Below are 15,945 nucleotides of genomic sequence, written 5' to 3'. Positions count from 1 at the left end.
ACTATTTGAGTGTTGTTCAGCATTATTTATGCATCTCTGGCGTATCAGTTTATTCCCCTCTTTTCTAAAATAGACTTTCTGTGTTTGGCCGTTTATTTCAAATTTGCTAAATAGAAAAAGGAAAGTTGAGAAAGAAAAAGAAAGAACACGGAACGAATTGAATCTTATATTGTAGATGTTGGCTTTTGATTGCCCTTGGTTACAGTGAAGGTATTTCTAGTTAAGGTTTTTCAACATCAGTATTCCAGTTTCGATCTGCTCATTTCTTAGCACACTTAGTAGGTTCATTGAAAAATCCTGTGTCCTGTGTTTGGACTGCTTTTTATCTATGTTTTATCTCCTTTTGTACCTTTTTCCAATTTTATGTGACAGTACTGAGCAGGACATCTAATATCCTTGACAGCTTTTCAGGCAGCTGCATGCTTTGAAGCTGAATATCATTTATGCAAGGATCTGATCCCAAGTGAGTATGTTCCAAAGCAAAGTATATACAGGTACATTTATTGGGTCCACAGAGAAGTGCAGTTGCATTCTGCAGCTGCAGCTGTGGTCATTCAGCCATTATCTCAGTCAGGCTAACCAGTATGGGTATTTTACTGTGTTGCACTAGCAGTATCGCTTCCATTCTGGAGGAGTTTGATTGCTGGCAGCTTAGAGCACCCCATATGAGACTTCAGATGATGTAGACAGACTACTTTGCCCAGAATGAGATGAATGGTAGAATCAAGGTACAGCCCAGCACCGCAGATACTGCCCAGTGCTCTGTTTGTGGGCTCATGGGTTTATGTTCTCTTCCTGGCCTCTAGTCTTTTGTGTTCTCATTCCCTTTGTACTGTATCATTTTTGAAGCGAGGTGCAGACTCAGCTTGGGGCAGATTTCTGTTTGTACCATGGAAGTTGTTTTTATAACTCTTGTCAAAACAGTATTTGATTTCTTTTTTTTCTCTGACATTCAGTGTGAGCACAAGTTTTCACTGTGGTCCTGTGGTCTTCCTGATAGGTTACTGCTGTTAGCGTAGAAACTATTAGCACTTGAATAATTCAGAAGCTGCTTTGGAGAATGTGTTTATTTGCATTTTTCTTTGCAGATTCCATCTGTCAGGTTTTGCTTTGTTACCTCATTTTTTAAAAGAAGCTCTTGTGACTTTTTTTACAGTACTTATATTTTATTCATTTAAATAATTTTACAATCTTACTGTTGACTCCAACTTTCAGAAAAAGTGGAAAAGTAGATAAAAATACTGTCTGTACCATATACTTGAGGTTGGCACTGTTAATATTGAAAATTTGCTATATGTTTATGTCACCATTAATCAGTGTTTTTTTTCCTTTCTCTAGCAGGTATTGTCTTTTAGCTTTGTAAATTCTGTCTGCACACAAAACTTATGTTGTTTTAATTTCACCATTTTTGTAGGACAAAATAAATACAGTATCTCTAGTGTTGAAGTACTGAATTGTACATGGCAGATGTGATATTCCCACTGAATAAAGCAATCTTTATTGGTGGAAGGCACCTTTGTGCCAGAAAATATGTCCACGTCGGAGGTTACTGTGATTTATTTATTTATTTTTAAACAAGCTTAAAGCAGTTCTGATTACAACATTAGAAAAAAACCTTTTTTAAATACTGTCTTGCTGTGGGTTTTCTCAAAGAACTATCACATTGAGACTGTGGTTTGAACAAAAGCTGTTCTTGGTCTGAATTTATCTTTTATTTGCATCAAAACTAACATTTTTTCAGTTTAATGTCAAATAGAATTTGTTCTGTAATTGCCAATATTGCCTTTCAGACCTTTTGAAAAGATGGATCGTTTTCCACTGTATTATCTGATTTTTTTTTTAATTTTTTTTTTTAATAAGAAACTGAACATTTTTTCAGTCTGGCACTTAAAAAATTTTGTAGTAATTCAGTACCAGTATTGTACAAAATTTCAGTGTGCTCCTCCACAGAAACTTTTCTTTTTTTTTTTAATTGTTAATATCCAGTTTGGAAGATTCCATTTTAGCATATTCTATATTTATTCTATATTGTTCAGAACTGGATTTTTAGCCCAGGCTATATTTTGCAATAGAGAAGTGTGTGTGTGTAAGTTTGTTCATTTATATATAATAAAATGTTGCTATCATTTAATGACATATTTTGTGGGTTTTATATATGCATATATGCACATGTGTGTGTATATCTGTGTATATATATAGGTAGGTAGACAGATATATGTGGGATGTTATTTCATTCTTTTTCCAGACACAGGGAAAGTGACAGTCTGTGAACCAAGCTGACTTTAGAACTATAAAAGAATAAAATCAAGTTTGAAAGGGGTCTGTGTAGAAGCATTCAAATGTGATTTTGAATTAACTGTGATACCCTGTGTAAATATAGAGTTCATCTGGCACTTAAATTGATTGTGGACTTACTTCTACCTTTCATTCTTTTGACTAGACTAGAATTTTAAAATGTTAATAATATGTTGAAAAGCAATTCCTTGGCTCACATATTAGAAAAGCCCTAGAGCAACAGAAAACATGTAGGGAATGGGTTTGACTTCTGATTATAATATCAGTTTTCTCCAACTGCCCTTCAGCCTGGACAGTGAATATTGTCTCATTTATATATTGTGTCAGAATTGTCTTGTGGAAGGATCTGAAGAAAGAAAGGCTAATTACTTTACAGATTACATGGAGGTTGTTCCAGATGGAGGAGGTGTCATGGGGAAAAAAGTACTAACTGTTAATGCCATGTGAACTAATTAGAAATGTGTAGATAACTGAGAAAGGTAAAAATTTAGCCTTGAAAGTTAAGGCAAATCTTTATATTCAAATAGTATGACATTAGTCACCACACAGCTGTATTATCTGTCACAGTAATGTCGTCTTATGTTCTGCCTGATTCCTGATGTCTAACCTGTAAACTTAGGAATAAGATGCCTCAAAGGAATATGTATAAATCAAATATCTTGGTATTTTGCTTTTCCTTATAGGTGGATGTGGCCGTAGTGCATTTCACTCCATTGGTGCAACCAAAGATACAACAGCCCTTTGAGCTAGTAGAAAAAATTGTTCGAAGTGTTTTTCAGTTTAGAAGAAAATATTGCTGCCGTGGAATTGGGTAAGGACCTTTCATGAAAAGTTATTTCAGATAATGCTTTGTAAATGCATCAGCTACTAAATCAATCAGGAAACACCCTTAGCTATGTATTTGAGTTTATTCACTCTGTTTACATTTTAGCTGCTTAAAAGACAGACATCATAGTTCATCAGATCTTTCCATTTCAAAATGTTTTCTGGAGTTAAAAGTATGAAATGTATGGCTTTCTGCTGGAATTATGCTGGTTCTCATGGGGGACTTCAACCACCCCGATATCTGCTGGAAAGACAACACAGCTAGGCACAAACAGTCCTGGAGGTTCCTGCAGAGCAGGAACCTTCTTGACACAGGTGTTGGAGGAGCCAACAAGGAGAGGTGTGCTGCTGGACCTGGTACTAACAAACAAAGAAGGACTGGTGGAAGATGTGAAGGTCGGGGGCTGCCTTGGCTGCAGTGACCATGAGATGGTGGAGTTCAGGATCCTGCGAGGAGGCAGCAGGGCACCAAGTAGGATTGCAACCCTGGAATTTAGGAGAGCAAACTTTGGCCTCTTCAGGGACCTACTTGGAGGAATCCCATGGGTTAGGGCCCTAGAAGGAAAGGGCATTCAAGAGAGCTGGTTAATATTCAAACATCACTTCCTCCAGGCTCAAGAGCGGTGCATCCCTATGTGAGTAGGAAGTCAAGCAAAGGAGGTAGGAGACCTGCATGGATGAGCAAGGAGCTCCTGGCAAAACTCAAGCAGAAGAAGGAAGTATACAGAAAGTGGAAAGGGGGACAGGCCACTTGGGGGGAATATAGGAACGTTGTCAGAGTATGCAGGGATGCGACGAGGAAGGCTAAGGCCCGTTTGGAATTAAATCTGGCGAGAGATGTCAAGGACAACAAGAAGGGCTTCTTCAAATACATCAGTAGCAAGAGGAAGACTCGGGAAAATGTGGGGCCTTTGCTGAATGGGGTGGGTGCCCTGGTGACGAAGGATACAGAGAAGGCAGAGTTACTGAATGCCTTCTTTGCTGCAGTCTTTACTGCTCAGGCCAGCCCTCGGGAACCCCAGACCCTGGAGGCAAGAGAGAAAGTCTGGAGGAAGGAAGACTTTCCCTTGGTGGAGGAGGAGTGGGTTAGAGATCATTTAAGCAAACTTGACACCCACAAATCCATGGGCCCTGATGGGATTCACCCACGAGTGCTGAGGGAGCTGGTGGACATTATTGCTAAGCCACTCTCCATCATCTTTGAAAGGTCATGGAGGACAGGAGAGGTGCCTGAGGACTGGAAGAAAGCCAATGTCACCCCAGTCTTCAAAAAGGGCAAGAAGGAGGAGCCAGGGAACTACAGGCCAGTCAGCCTCACCTGCATCCCTGGAAAGGTGATGGAGCAGCTCATCCTGGAGGCCATCTCCAAGCATGTGGAGGAAAAGAAGGTGGTCAGGAGTAGTCAGCATGGCTTCACCAAGGGGAAATCATGCCTAACCAACCTGATAGCCTTCTATGATGGAATGACTGGCTGGGTAGATGAGGGGAGAGCAGTGGATGTTGTCTACCTTGACTTCAGCAAGGCTTTTGACACTGTCTCCCATAACATCCTCATAGACAAGCTCAGGAAGTGTGGGCTAGATGAGTGGACAGTGAGGTGGATTGAGAACTGGCTGAACGGCAGAGCTCAGAGAGTTGTGATCAGTGGCACAGAGTCTAGTTGGAGGCCTGTGGGTAGCAGTGTCCCCCAGGGGTCAGTCCTGGGTCCAGTCTTGTTCAATTTCTTCATCAATGACCTGGATGAAGGGACAGAGTGCACCCTCAGCAAGTTTGCTGATGATACAAAACTGGGAGGAGTGGCCGATACACCAGAGGGCTGTGCTGCCATTCAGAGAGAGCTGGACAGGCTGGAGAGGTGGGCAGAGAGGAACCTCATGAAGTTCAACAAAGGCAAGTGCAGGGTCCTGCACCTGGGGAGGAATAACGCCCTGCACCAGTACAGGTTGGGGGTTGACCTGCTGGAAAGCAGCTCTGCGGAGAAGGACCTGGGAGTGCTGGTGGACACCAAGTTAAGCACGAGGCAGCAATGTGCCCTTGTGGCCAAGAAGGCCAATGGGATCCTGGGGTGCATCAGGAAGAGTGTTGCCAGCAGGTCGAGGGAGGTGATTCTCCCCCTCTACTCAGCCTTGATGAGGCCGCATCTGGAGCATTGTGTCCAGTTCTGGGCTCCCCAGTACAAGAGGGATGTGGCACTACTGGAGCAAGTCCAGCGTAGGGCTATGAAGATGATTAGGGGACTGGAGCATCTCTCTTATGAGGAAGGGCTGAGAGAGCTGGGCCTGTTTAGCCTGGAGAAGAGAAGATTGAGGGGGGATCTTATCAATGTACATGAATATCTTAAGGGAAGATGTCAAGAGGATGGGACCAGACTCTTTTCAGTGGTGCCAAGTGACAGGATGCGAGGCAACGGGCACAAACTGAAACACAGACACTTCCATCTGAATATGAGGAAAAACTTTTTCACTGTGAGGGTGACAGAGCACTGGAACAGGTTGCCCAGAGAGGTGGTGGAGTCTCCTTCTCTGGAGATATTCAAAACGCGCCTGGATGCAATCCTGTGCAATGTGCTCTAGGTGACCCTGCTTGATCAGGGGCGTTGGACTAGATGATCTCCAGAGGTCCCTTCCAACCTCAGCGATTCTGTGATTCTGTATTTTTGTTAATGAAGTCAAAGCTGTTAAACTTATTGGGATAAATTGGTGATAGTTTGTCTTTCTCAGAAATTAAAAAAACAAAAACAAAGATATAAGCAAGTACACAAATGCTATTGAAGTATAAGTTGAACAACAGCATATGTTGTTTGAATTAAGTGAAAGTCTAAAATTCTAAACTGAAGTTTGCAGTGTGAAGGAGGAGAACTTACTTGATCTGTGGGAAATTTTACTTATTTAGGGATAATGTCAAAAGGTAAAATTCCTATCTCCATGCTTCCCTTTTATGATGTACTTATTGTCTCTTTAAATTTTATGCTGGATAAGAAGCCCTGTCTAACTGAAGGGAGACCACTGCAGAGTGTTCTCCAGGGATCCTATTAAACTCTAGCACAGACACACGTGCCTGATTTGATAAGGGGCAAAGCCCTGCATTTGGGATTGTAGAAATGTGCAACAAAAAACAGAGCTGTTGTTAGGAAGCCCAAACGGCAGCAGCATGCCTCTTGTTATCTGAATATTGCTGGGCATGGTTTTGGTCCTGAAGCAGTCTAAAATTAAGATGGGTGCCACCTTGCCATGTATGCTACTAGTATAAAGGCAAGCATAGAATTTTACCTCTAGTTCTCAGGAGGGAGAGTTTGGAATTTTTTTTGTGGTGGTAAATGGCATTGATGCCTGTCAAACATTTGATCTAAAATGAGTGCTGATTGGCCTGTTTTGAGTATGCATTTAGAAAATGAGAGACCCAAACTCCAGATGAGGTGGTATTTGATTTTCAGTTTTGTTTGTGAAAGACAATGTCAGCAGAAGGCACATGTATACTTTGTGTAGAATATTTTTGCCAAAGTTTAAAAAATTAATCTGTTGTGTAAGTTCAAAGGGCTAGTATTGCTCTACATTCTTTTGAGGGAAGGAGGGGGAATCTGAACTTTTGGACGTCATATATCCCATAGCAGCTTATCATGCTTTAGCCCAGTGCCTAGCATGCAACTAAGAAACACAATCCTCTTATTCTTTAGCTGACCTGAAAAAAAAAGAAAAAAAAAAAAAAGGCAAATTCTAGTTTATAATAGGGTCTATTGAGTTAGTTATATCTCTCACACTGTATAAAAACAAGGTAATATGTATGTAACTAACTTCTATGATCTGCAAGAAACATGGCATATAAGAGTAAACAATTAAGTCCATGGGAAAAAAAAAATCTTGTTTGAGTTACTGTTCACAGCAGTATTCCCATACACACCAGTGCTCAAGATGGTGCATATTCTATGTTTAAAGGGTGATTGATTAAGTGTTTTTGGCTCAAAGTAAATCTTTAACTACTAATTCAGAGGTGAGAATAATGTGAGGGATATCAAAATCAGGACTGATATGTTTCAACCTTGCTGACCAGTGTGCTTAAATAATGGTGATTTTTTTTTTTGACAATGTCCTTGAGTAGAACATACTTCAAACTAGGATAGTCTGAGAAATTCCTTCCCTCTGCTGTCATTTTAAACTCTTTCTTAAGTTTGTGTTCTGTCTGCCCACCAAGAGCCAACTTTCACTTACCTAAAGCTTTTAGACTAGCTTGTCCAGCCAACCTGTAAAAAAAGGGCTGAGGAAGAGGCATTGTAATAGATGCACAGCATTTTTAGGTCTTACTTATGTATGACAGAGGCAGATAATCTGAAAATTAAATGAGGCATACACACCAAACATGCACAGATTTCTTTCTATCTTCCTGACCTAGTATGGACTGAGGACTACTGCTAATAAAAGCTAGTCACCTAGTGCTTTCAGTAGTTTGTATAATGTATTTTTGTGAGATGACATCATTGAAAAAAAATCACTTGAAATAATACTACTCATTAAGGTTTGGGGAACTTGTAAGAGAGGGGTGCTAATGCTTCTCGTAGCAAACCAAGTACAGGAACTGATGTGACTTTTTATGATCAGTGACCAAGAAGTAAATAAAATTAACTCCTGGCACCCTTCCCAAGTTGTAAACATAAAAAGTGAATGATTGTTAAATATTCCTTCCTCTTCTTTCTTGACTTTTTCTGGCATTGGGATTGCAGTATTAATGACAAGTGATATCCATGTCTTTCCCATTGGAATGGAGCACTTGTCTTGAGAGTCATACAGTTTGGATCTGATTTAGTTTGCACAAAGTTAACTCTTATTGCTCTTTAAATATAGGCTAATTCTAAGAACTCTGTAAGCTGCTCTTAATGTTAGCATAAACATTCATTTTTAATGTGTTAATGTGTTTAATGTGGGATGTATGTATATACTTTCTGTGTTATAAATTGCATTTATAGGAAAAGGGCCCTTGTATCCATTTAGTTAGGCAGTGAGACTTATTAGGATTACCAGAGCTATGGTAATGACATACTTAATACTAAACCTATATTAAATAAAATCCCAAGACTGCTTTTTGTCTCTTAAGGGAAACTAAATTTGATTGCCTTTTTTTCCCTTTTAGGATCTTGTTTCCTGAAAGTGAACGTTTGAAGAAAACAGAACAGCTGATGATGGCAGCAGATGTTGATCCAACTTTGCGTCCTGTTCAGCTCTCCATGTCACACTTCAGAAATCTGTGCAATGCATATAGGAAAATGTGTGATGAAGACCCAAGCCTTTTTGCATACAATTACAGAGAAGAACTAAGGCAGAAGAAGAAATTACCTAAAAATACCAGTCACTCAGAAGAGATTGAAGAGGAGAATCATCTGTAAAAGCTGTGATTTCAGCAGACAGATTTTGGATTTTTCTTTTTCTTTTTTCTTCTTTTTATTTTATTTTTTTAAGATCTTGATCTAGAGGTGTTGTTTCAGTAAAAGAAGATTTAAATATATTCCTATATGTGTGCATGTATAAAAGAAATACTTTTGAGAAAGTGCTGGAGAGAGAGGGCTTTCCCATTTTATTTATTCATTCTGTTCAGCTGTAGAGAAAAATGAAAGGACACTCCAGTTACAAGATGTCTATAAGTTCTGTTTACTTCAGGGAATAGACAGAACACATACCAAAAGCAAGGTATGTTTTGTGAGACATGTAATTAAGTTGGGAAACTTCTGAAATAATCATTTTTGTATGAAAAATGCATTATTGAATCAGAAGAAAAAACACTTTTTGTACTTCAGCATGTAAGATGATTTTGGGGTTTTTGTGTTCTTTTCATCCCAGAACATCCTATTGTGCAGAGTAATTTAAAAAACAAAAGCCAAAACCCTTGTATAAATATACTCAAGTGACCAGCTTAAAGGAGGATAAAGTGCACAGATTACCTTAAGGTCTGCTAATACTCTTCTCATTTATGCCAAAGCAAAAAACAAAGGGTTTAAATCTTCAACTAGAGAAAAGCAGCATGATAAAAAGTAGAAAACATTGCTAAGTACAATACTTATTTGTCTTTTACTGTACAGACTGGTAGAGAAAATAAAAAATACAGTCAAATAAAAGATTACAGTCCAAGCTTTGTTTTTATATTTACATATATATATAAAGTATAAACAGCATCTTGAAACTTACAAAAATGAAATTTTGGCACTATTGTGCACTAAAACACATTAAAATAACTTAATTCTGCTTTAAATAAAGCAAAAATGAAAACCAAAGAAATAAAATGCCCAAGGTATTGAAAAATATCATTTTGTAAAGCTACTTTCCACTGTAATCTCCTCTGTCACCTCACTAGTATCTTTTCCACATAACTTACTTAAAATACTAACAAAGCCATCCTTCCCCTACCCTCCTCAAGAATACTACAAAATCTCAATAACTGCCTGAAAGGGGTGAACTAATTTACAGACCTTGGCCAACTTAATCTATTTTTGATCCACAATAAATTAAAATAACTTAAGAATCCTTTACAGCTGTTTTTGTGGAAAAATGTATTAGTGCACAAAATCAAATAGATAGTAGTTTTCCTGCAGCTTCCATGAATTTACTAGTTTTAAAGCAAAATAAGTTTGTTGAATTTTATGCGGACTTAAAATGAACCATTTAAATATAGTGCTCAGAAAGCTAGGATTTTCCGTGCCTCTCCACAGTTTCATAAAAACAGTCCTCATTAACTACAGATGCTAAGCTCTGGACACTAAATTCTCTCTCTAAAATAGAGTTCAGATCCAAGTTTGCAGCATCAGAATGACTGTCAAGGGATTGGTGACGTTCTTGCATTGCCAGTAAAGTTCCTCTGTCACGCTTTGTGCTGTTTACTTTTCGCTTAACTGGGCAGAAATGGCCACGCACCAGCTTTGGATGCTCATCTGTCTTGAAACCATCCCCTTCCTCATTTTCAGTGGCCTGATCTCGTTCAGAGTCAGTACTTGGTTCTTCTGAAATCTTCAGTCGTTGGAACTGTATTTCAATATCTTTAGTAGGGCTGCCTTTCTTTAGGCTCTGATAGTCGTTGTCGTCGTCATCATCACTGAGAATATCAGATTCCTTGACAAGAACATTGGAAAACTCTGGTGCACAACTCTGTAAATGTTTATCAGGAGATGAATTTTTGGGCTCCTGTATGCTCTCAGTGGTGTGGCAGCTGCTGCTCTGAGTGCTGCTACTCAAGCTGCATTCGTCAGAATCCTGGAAGTTACCTTTCCCTGTGTCACTGTTCCACTCACTACTGCAGGAGTTCTTCAGTACCTTCAAAGACCTCGTGGAAGCTGTGCAAAGAAAAAAAAGCAGTTTTATTTGTTCCGCCAAAAGATGATAGTATGATTAGTCTGCCTATCTCAATAGCCCAGTTGTAATTACAGTGTATATAGTCTCATCTGATAATCATTCAAGGTCAGGTATGTCACCATTCTGGTAAAATCAGTGTAATCAATCACATGTCAGATTTCTTATTCCACCTACCCCAGGGTTTTATGCTTGCCTTCATGTGCAGTATGTACAAAATCCTGCAGAAACTGTAGTAATGATTTACACACCTCTGTAGGAAAGCAAGACTAGTTCTGGTACCTCCAGGTCTAGAGGACAAATTTGGAGGCTTGAGTGGAACTGTTCTGATTCCTGTCATGCTACGGGAATGTTAAAGACAACCAAACAGATGGAGCGCTTGAAAGACTAGTAGCCAACACTTAGTTAGCTAAATAGTCTGAAACCTGTGCTTAATTAGGATATCTGCTGGGGTGCAGATGTAGTGCACTGAAAGAAGCAGGACCCCTGCCTTTTGCCAGTTCTTTAAGCTTTTAATGTTACTACAGCTAAGTCATTAAAGAGAACGCAGAGGAAAGAAATCTAAACTACATGCCAAGGGGAGTCCATTTCTACTCAGTAAAATTGATTTGGGACTTATTAAGTTTTCACTTAATAAAGCTAATTAATAACATGTCAAGGGTGAGAACACAGTGTGGGAGATGGCAAGCTTGCTTTGTCCTTCTAGCCCTTGCCATGAGAGTAGGGCTGTGTGACTACCACCTCCCCAGCCTAAAAAAGAAACAAGATTTGAGGCACATGACACACTATGGTCATGTTAATAATTGTGAACTTCCTACCATCCTGGATTCCAGGCTGAATTTTGCACTTTGACAAACAAAGAGTCTTACCCAGTTTGGCTGTTGCAGGCACACGGTTCTTGAGTGGAACAAGGCGATCTTTACAGCTTTTCTCCAGTGGCAACTCACATTTTATGTGACGTCTGAAATTCTCCCGCAAAATAGAACGGATCACCTTCACAATGTTAGTCTTGTTCTCGCAGTCGCTGCAAGTTTAAAAAAACACATAACTCAATTTTCTCCTCTGAAGAAAGACACTATTGGGATAAAAATGTCTTCTTCCTTGCTGCAATGTTTGGTCCAGTCCATTTCTTTTGTAGCAGTTTTGCAGCTAACTTCTTTATGTGTTGTTAGACATTTCTCACACTTTGTGTTTTGAGATCATAATTATTTTCTTTCAGAAAAACAGCCCAAAAGATAATCTCCTATGCTTAGGGACCACGCTATAAGTGGTCGTTATCAGGAGGACATTTCTGCTAACCCACCAAGAATATGGTAAAATTGGTTACTCTGCACATAATACACTGGAATTTATGATCATATATCTGCAGATTTCTAACTCAGGCTTACTGAGCCAAATTCACTCCAATTTCAAATTGTCATACTTTATGCAGTTACATAGTGGCTCAGTGCCTGCAATCAGAGAGTGAAAGAAAGCTGTGTTACAAGTGCTGACACAAAGGTCACTTGGGGAAAAAGCGTATATTCTTTCTAACTCCATTAATGTAATTTGACAAATATAACCTCCATGTAAAGCTTACCTGCTGCACAACTGAAAAATAGTTTCTGGCCTGCCTTCTAGTTCTGACTTGGTGTGAATCAGTTCCCAGATACAGCTGTTTTCTGTTCCTGCGCATGGAACGAAACATTATTTTTGTATATACTTCAAAATTCCTCCTCTCACAAAGACAATGTTAATACAGGTACAGAGTGATTACATAAGATCTCACATGAGGCAGAACCTAAAGGAAGGTCCCCTGAACTCTCACTTTCTAAGCAACCTTGCCAGTTCTGCCTTTGAAAACAACCTTCTCTCTTGGAGAGTTACTTTACCCCATTCTTATGCTTCTCACAGCCTTCCAGCCTTACATGGCTGTTCTCCCAGCTGCACAAAGCATTTGCCATTAAATACCTTGTGACACTTATACAAGAAATAGAACCAGATAGGATTGTCTTTGCTTGCTTCTAGCTCTGTTTCCCTTGTGCTCAACTGCGAGCCCACTGTACAATAAAGATCAGCTTAAAGAGAGAACAAAAATACAGTCCCCTGCTACAACAAATGACGCAGTCAAGTTTTCCACATGGAAAAACACAATGGTCAGTGGTTTTGTGCTCACACAGAACACAAGGGTATCAACAGGGCATCATCCATGGTGAAACACCTTCCTGCTCACGGTATCTTTTCATTGGGGATTTCCATTCTGTCATTTATCAGTCCTTTGTGACAGTGTCAAATCACAGCAATAACATCACTGCAAGTCAGTCTCCACATCATCTTGCATCTTCCTGAGCTCATGGAAGAAGAGGGATGAAGCCAACATAACAAATGGAAAAAGTATGTTAATGTATCAAGCCAGGACCCCCTGAGAGCAGAGGCAACACTGGATACTATTTTCTCTACATCTGCCTATTTCCAGAGGCTCCAAAAAGACATATGGAAGAAGCAGTATTACAGAATCCCAGAAAACTCTTCATTCCTACAGTATCCAGTGCAAGGGAATTACCTGCTGTATTCCCCAGTCGAACCTGAAGAGCAGATAAAGGAATCAGCCAACGAAATTTAAATGGATCCAAGTCACCATAATTATGTGCAGCACGAACATTAGTGGGCTGCAAAGGAAAAACAAGAGGATATTTCTAAGAAGAAAAGGCAAAAAAGTGTATTTTTGTTTTGCTTTTAGAAAGACCCACATCTAAAGAGAAATTTCAGTTCATTAGACTTTCTCCTACAGAAGGCTAATACTGTCTTGTAAATGTAGCTGATGTAGCTGAAATGGTGATAGACTCAGCCTTTGAAATTTGTAATTGCTTCAACTTTCAAAAGTACCTGTTTCTAATGGATAACAATAATACTTCTACATATAAGTACTACTAAGGAACAAGCTTCCTGTGAAGAAACCCACAGACTGTTGATTAGCAGAATACAGTAATCATGTAGTTGCTGCCACTACTTTTAGAGCCCCCTCATCTGTTATGATAAGCATGTTGCAGTACTGCACCTCTGGTACTTAGGATATACAACTGCTGCTTGACCTCAATATTCCAGCTTTGTAAATGGGAACAGATGAGGTTATGTTTATAATACACCTTTCCTTCCAGAGTGTTCAAGGGTCTATAACCAGAGGTCTTTAACCTGCACACCAGATTAAGGTAGGCCATCATAAATGCCATCCAGAGGAATTCCTACATGGCAATGTTTCATATTTCACCTGAAAACTAACATGTGGCTCACACAGAGAAGATGATGATGCTTACTAAATAAGAAAAAAAAATTCTTGCTACATAGATACTGAGTACTTGGTTTGTTTCAGCTATGAAAGCTAAAATCCCAGCCTAGTGTGGGAAGGTGGCATTTTACCAGTCACTCCCCCTTCAACACTGGCATGGTCCGTCTTTGATAACAAGGCAGCAGGAGCCTGTGCAAAAACATCCACCACTTCAACTTATACTAGACTTACCATTTTCTTTTTCAGTTTGCAGTTCTCCTTATATACAAGTATTACAGCCCTCTTAAAAACTAAAAAAGAAAGAAAGAAAAAGAAACTATCAATTACAGGTGTAATATTCAATGAAAATGCTATCTTGGAGAACCTGATTATTATAATCACAAGAATTTAAAGAATGATAAGCAAAGTGATTGAAAAGCATCTGCCCTGTATTAAGATGACAGCCGAGTTTTTCATCCTACATTTCTTCATGCAGTGGCAACATTTTCTCCTCAGATTTTGTTCTGAACATTTACAGTGGAGCCATTCTGCATGTTTATTCTAAAACTAGCAGCAACCTGTCTCCCATAAGTCTTCCCATAAACAGATACAACAGATGTAGTTTAGATGCAGAAGATTTTCTCTGTAGAAAAAAACAAACTGATGGATGTCTTCACGTGAAACAAAGGGCCTATAGCAAAAGAAGACTGCCACAAAAGGTGGTAAGTCTTTTCTTCCTGCCGTTCAGCATTTGGATAATTGGAAACATTTGTCTCAATTCCTACTTTTCTATCTGCAGGAATTCTCTGGCTTCCACAACATCCGACTGGAGTGACTCACTAATGTTATCTAATCTCTCAGCCTCCATTGAGGCAGGGACACATTCTCTGTAATCTGTGAGGAGGGAACAGAAACACAGAGACAGTGAAGCTGCCTCTGACCTATGGGATGACTCTGCTCCCCAGTCCTTGATTTGGGCTGGAGGGCAGTATAGCTCTATCCCTACTCATGCATCCAGGTTTCCTTCCAGTGGGGGAGAAGAGAAGGCAAGTAGTATGCAATTGGGTCTCATCCCTACATGCAGCCAGGATGCGGCCATAGTGAGCACTTTTACCCCAGAGTTCAGTATAGCTTTCCTACATCCCATATATTAGGTGCATCTCCTACACTGCCAACATAGAGTCCTAACTGAAACCCAAGTGGCAGACGAGCAGTCTAGGCTAAGCAACAGGCCGGAGTCCTTTCTTTCACACATGTCCTGCTGAGAACTCCCTGGGCTCAGGTGCCTGGTGTTAGTGGACCACTGAGAAGCTCATCTGAGTGAACCTGTGGAGATAGTTCCTGTTTGTTGCCTGAAGCATTCTCTCCCTTAATCTATCATGCTTTTCTGGAGGAGGAATGTATGACAACCCTGGGGAAGAGACTTGTCTCATGTGAACCTGGAGCTGTTCTGTAAGTGTTTTCCAACGTAATTTTAAAGAAATGTTCTTTAAAGAAAGAGTCAAGTGCCTAAAATGTTTTGCTGGAACCTTTTAATTATTTATGTAATATAATTATTGAATGATTAATAGTATAGACATTATTAAATAAAACTCTCAGCTGTATGCTCTCATTTCCACATTCATTTTTCAAGTTAAAATAATCTGGATGGGGATTGCCAGACAACACATTTTGCTGCAATGGCTGTAAATCAGAGGTTAGCTTGGATTCTCAGGAGTAGAATACATCACTGTTTTCCTACCAGCCTCCTTTGAAAGCTTGGTTTAGCAGATTGTTCTAAAGAGATTATTGTCTCTTGAAGCATCACTAATTTCCATAGTTTGCATACAGGCAGAAGAGCAGCCGAGGTTGGCTAACAGAGCAAACAGCAACAGCAAATGAACAAATGGAAACTTTTCAATTCTTCTCATATTAGGGAACATAACAGTTCTGTGCCTGTTGTCAGATGCAGGTCTATCCTAGATACCACATGGCTACAGTGAAAGGAGATGGGGGCTTTCAGTAGTGAGAAAATGTAACTTGGTTATCTTTAGATTTGGAAGGAGAGAGGGTCATTAAGGAAGACACTCACCGAATACTGTAAGTTCAAGGTCTTTTCTTGCTTTGCCCAGAGATGGGAAAGGATTCAGCCAGGAAACTGTAGAATGCATCAGAAGTTCTCCCATTGAAAGCTCTGTCACCTGTATGAACATTATGAACAGTAGATACATCAGTGTTGTTATCTACAGCTGTTAGATGTAAAATGTTTACAAGTAC

The 15,945-nt window shown here is 39.6% G+C and overlaps 2 protein-coding genes across 5 annotated transcripts in view; one reads left to right on the top strand and one right to left on the bottom strand.

The window, feature by feature from the left end:
- Positions 1–9,233, top strand: part of TFB1M (transcription factor B1, mitochondrial) — a 40,718-nt gene extending 31,485 nt beyond the window's left edge. For all 4 annotated transcript variants that reach the window (XM_067293592.1, XM_013959039.2, XM_067293593.1 and 1 more), the window contains exons 7-8: positions 2,979–3,106; positions 8,242–9,233. In XM_067293592.1, coding sequence (XP_067149693.1) covers positions 2,979–3,106; positions 8,242–8,494 — 381 coding nt within the window. In that variant the 3' untranslated portion in view covers positions 8,495–9,233. The remainder of the gene's footprint in view (positions 1–2,978; positions 3,107–8,241) is intronic.
- A 72-nt stretch (positions 9,234–9,305) lies between these two features.
- TIAM2 (TIAM Rac1 associated GEF 2) overlaps positions 9,306–15,945 on the bottom strand; it is a 94,092-nt gene continuing 87,452 nt past the window's right edge. Inside the window, exons 21-26 of the mRNA XM_067293594.1 lie at positions 15,761–15,869; positions 13,942–14,000; positions 12,988–13,093; positions 12,025–12,112; positions 11,315–11,469; positions 9,306–10,429 (exon numbers count right to left, since the gene is read on the bottom strand). Coding sequence (XP_067149695.1) covers positions 9,786–10,429; positions 11,315–11,469; positions 12,025–12,112; positions 12,988–13,093; positions 13,942–14,000; positions 15,761–15,869 — 1,161 coding nt within the window. The 3' untranslated portion in view covers positions 9,306–9,785. The remainder of the gene's footprint in view (positions 10,430–11,314; positions 11,470–12,024; positions 12,113–12,987; positions 13,094–13,941; positions 14,001–15,760; positions 15,870–15,945) is intronic.

This window comes from Apteryx mantelli, chromosome 3 (genome assembly GCF_036417845.1).
Source record: "Apteryx mantelli isolate bAptMan1 chromosome 3, bAptMan1.hap1, whole genome shotgun sequence".
Taxonomy (NCBI): domain Eukaryota; kingdom Metazoa; phylum Chordata; class Aves; order Apterygiformes; family Apterygidae; genus Apteryx; species Apteryx mantelli.
Note: the sequence above shows the minus strand (reverse complement) of the source record. Positions and strands in the feature narration are given on the sequence as shown.